This window comes from Populus euphratica, unplaced genomic scaffold (assembly GCF_000495115.2).
Source record: "Populus euphratica unplaced genomic scaffold, PopEup_1.0 scaffold708.1, whole genome shotgun sequence".
Classification (NCBI taxonomy): domain Eukaryota; kingdom Viridiplantae; phylum Streptophyta; class Magnoliopsida; order Malpighiales; family Salicaceae; genus Populus; species Populus euphratica.
This window is the reverse complement of record NW_011500378.1, coordinates 164119-166789: the sequence shown is the minus strand read 5'-3', so window position 1 is coordinate 166789 and position 2671 is coordinate 164119. Positions and strand designations below refer to the sequence as shown.

At 35.8% G+C, this 2671-nt stretch overlaps 1 protein-coding gene across 1 annotated transcript in view; it reads left to right on the top strand.

The window, feature by feature from the left end:
- The first annotated feature begins 306 nt into the window (after positions 1-306).
- Positions 307-2671, top strand: part of LOC105114211 (uncharacterized) — a 3665-nt gene continuing 1300 nt past the window's right edge. The window contains exons 1-2 of the mRNA XM_011010696.1: positions 307-460; positions 1099-2667. Coding sequence (XP_011008998.1) covers positions 459-460; positions 1099-2667 — 1571 coding nt within the window. The 5' untranslated portion in view covers positions 307-458. The remainder of the gene's footprint in view (positions 461-1098; positions 2668-2671) is intronic.

The window sequence follows — 2671 nt, the reverse complement described above, 5'->3', positions numbered from 1 at the left end:
CGATATATTGGTATAAAGTCCATCAAGAGAGTGGCCAAAAACAAAGGTACAGAAGTCTTGTAATCAAAAGAGAAATACAGAAAATTAAAGCCAGGGGAACCAAGCCCTCAAGGTTTAGCTTGTGAATAGAGAAATTAGTTTATTCTATAGCTGCGGGAAAGACCCTATTCAGAGGAATAACTCACCATTCATATGTACGTACCATAGACATTTCATAAAGTTGTATATAGCTTGTGCAGACAGTAAATTATTTATTCTATTCCTTCTAAGCAGTATAAAAAACATTTAACATTTTGCTTCGTGATGCACAATATCCTTAAATAAATCACCATCTCTATAAATTAATAAAACACAAATTTGTGGCACCAGGATTGGGAACGCAACTCAAGCTGGTTACACAGCAGCGTAGTCGGCAGACATTTACTTCAACAAACTTTGGGGCTGCAAGTTCTGTGTGAATGTATGTTTACATGCTTTTGTTTATGCATTAATTTTTTATATTAATGTTATTTTTGGTGGATATAAATGATGCTATTTATTTAAGTACTTGAAAGGTTGGCTTGAATGAATGATTTATATATATATATATATAATGTATCAGTTTGTACCTCAACTACTTTCAAATCATATATAGATTTCATGGATACATGAGATCCTAAATCTTACCACTGATCAGCCAGTTTATGTGGTTGAAACTTTGTTATGCTATGGCATATTATTTATGTAAAATTTGTTTGGTTCTTTATGATTTTGATAGCAATGTGTTTAACTTGTTGAAAAATGTTCCAATATTTACAAAAATGTGTTTAACTTGTAAAAAACGTGTTTAGCTAGATGAATCCCTAATCTGACTTGGTAAAATTAGGCTTGAGACAAAATTCTTTTTTATGAAAATATATAACCGTTTAGTTTAAGAACTAAAATAAATGAATAAAAGGAAAACGTAGATGAACTCCTAATATATATGAAAATAGAATTATTAGTCCTTGTATATAATAAGGAAAAAGAAAAAAAATGGTCCTTTTGTATGTTGTTTTTAATTTTCTCAAGTTCGTTTTGTAACTATGCTGATTTATTTTTGAAAAATGTGTTTGCTAGGGACGTGTCGTCAAAGATTGATTTAGCCCATCTGTCTCAAGATATTGTAGAACTATGGAATGAATGGCAGATTCGGTCTTTAATGTTACTCAGTCTCCTTCTGCAAATCTTGCTCTCCTTTTATGGAGAACGACGGAAGTTTACTAATGGACGTTTGCTTGGGACTTTTCTTTGGGTAGCATACCTGTCTGCAGATTGGGTGGCAACTTTTTCGTTGGGTATCCTTGCTCGCAGCGAAGCCGACTCCGCAAATCCGAAATTAATTCCTGTATTTTGGGCTCCAATCCTTCTTGTTCACCTTGGTGGCCCTCGAACTATTCCTGTTTATTCAACGGATCGAGCCAGCAAATTATTGATAGATCGCCTTTTTCAGCTAGTAAACCGTGTTGTTGTGGCTTGTTATGTCTTGTTCAGGTTATGGAACAACAATGTCATCACGTCGGTATTCATTCCCATCTTTGTATCAGGAATCATCAAATATGGTGAAAGGATTTGGGTTTTGACGAGAATCCACGTATACAATAATGTGTCGCCACAACCTTTTGCGGAAGTACATCGCATCAAGATTAAAGATATTTTACCCTGCTACAAGAATACAAGAAGTGAGGTCATATATCTCCATGAATCTTATATTTTATATAAAACGTTCCAGGTACTGTCCAAGAATTTTGATCTCGTCAGATTGGATCAAAAATTCACCTATGATTTGGTTTCTAAAAAGGAAGCGGAGGAAGCCTTCCACTTGATAGAAGTTGAGCTGGGATTCAAGTATGATCGGCTTTATTCTAAGGTGACAAGGATTTCCTGGTGTCGCGTCATTCTCCGCTCTACCACCTTCTTATCATCTATTTCTGCATTAGTTTCCTTCTCAATAATGACAAAGAGCAATAGTGTCTATTCGAAAAACGATAAGATTATATCTTACGTGTTGCTGAGTGGAGTTGTGTGCCTTGAAACTTATTCCATCATTATGCATCTCTTTTCCGACTGGACTATTATTTGGCTTACCAGTACTAGTGAAAGAGCTGGTGGTATTCCCCGTGGAATCAATTGTCTTTCTCTGTTACTAACATTTTGTAGGAAGTGCAAAAGATATTGGTCAGGATCTATGGGACAACACAACCTAATAAGTGCTCAATCAAACAACAAGCTTCTTAAGAAGTACTTTCCATGGATCATAGGGAGCATTGATAGCCGGCAAAAAGTGGGGAAGGATTTAAAAGAATTGATCTTCAAACAAGTCAAGGATAAACGTTCAAGGTACGATCCCGATATCAGTGATTTCACTTTCCTCAAGAATCTATTGAAAGAGAGAGGTCGCGAGGCACTTCAAAGCAAGGATTGCATCGGTAAATTTGGATGGAGTGTGGATGGTGTAGAATTCATTCATAGCCTCCTCACTTGGCACATTGCTACTCATGTTTGTTACTTATATGATTCTGATCAGAAGAATGGTTTTCACAAGAAGCGAAAAAGTGTAATATTGAACAGCACATTATTATCCGATTACATGTTGTATCTCCTGGTTAATTGTCCAACCATGTTAGCGAGAGAGCCCAGCGAAACAAGGTAT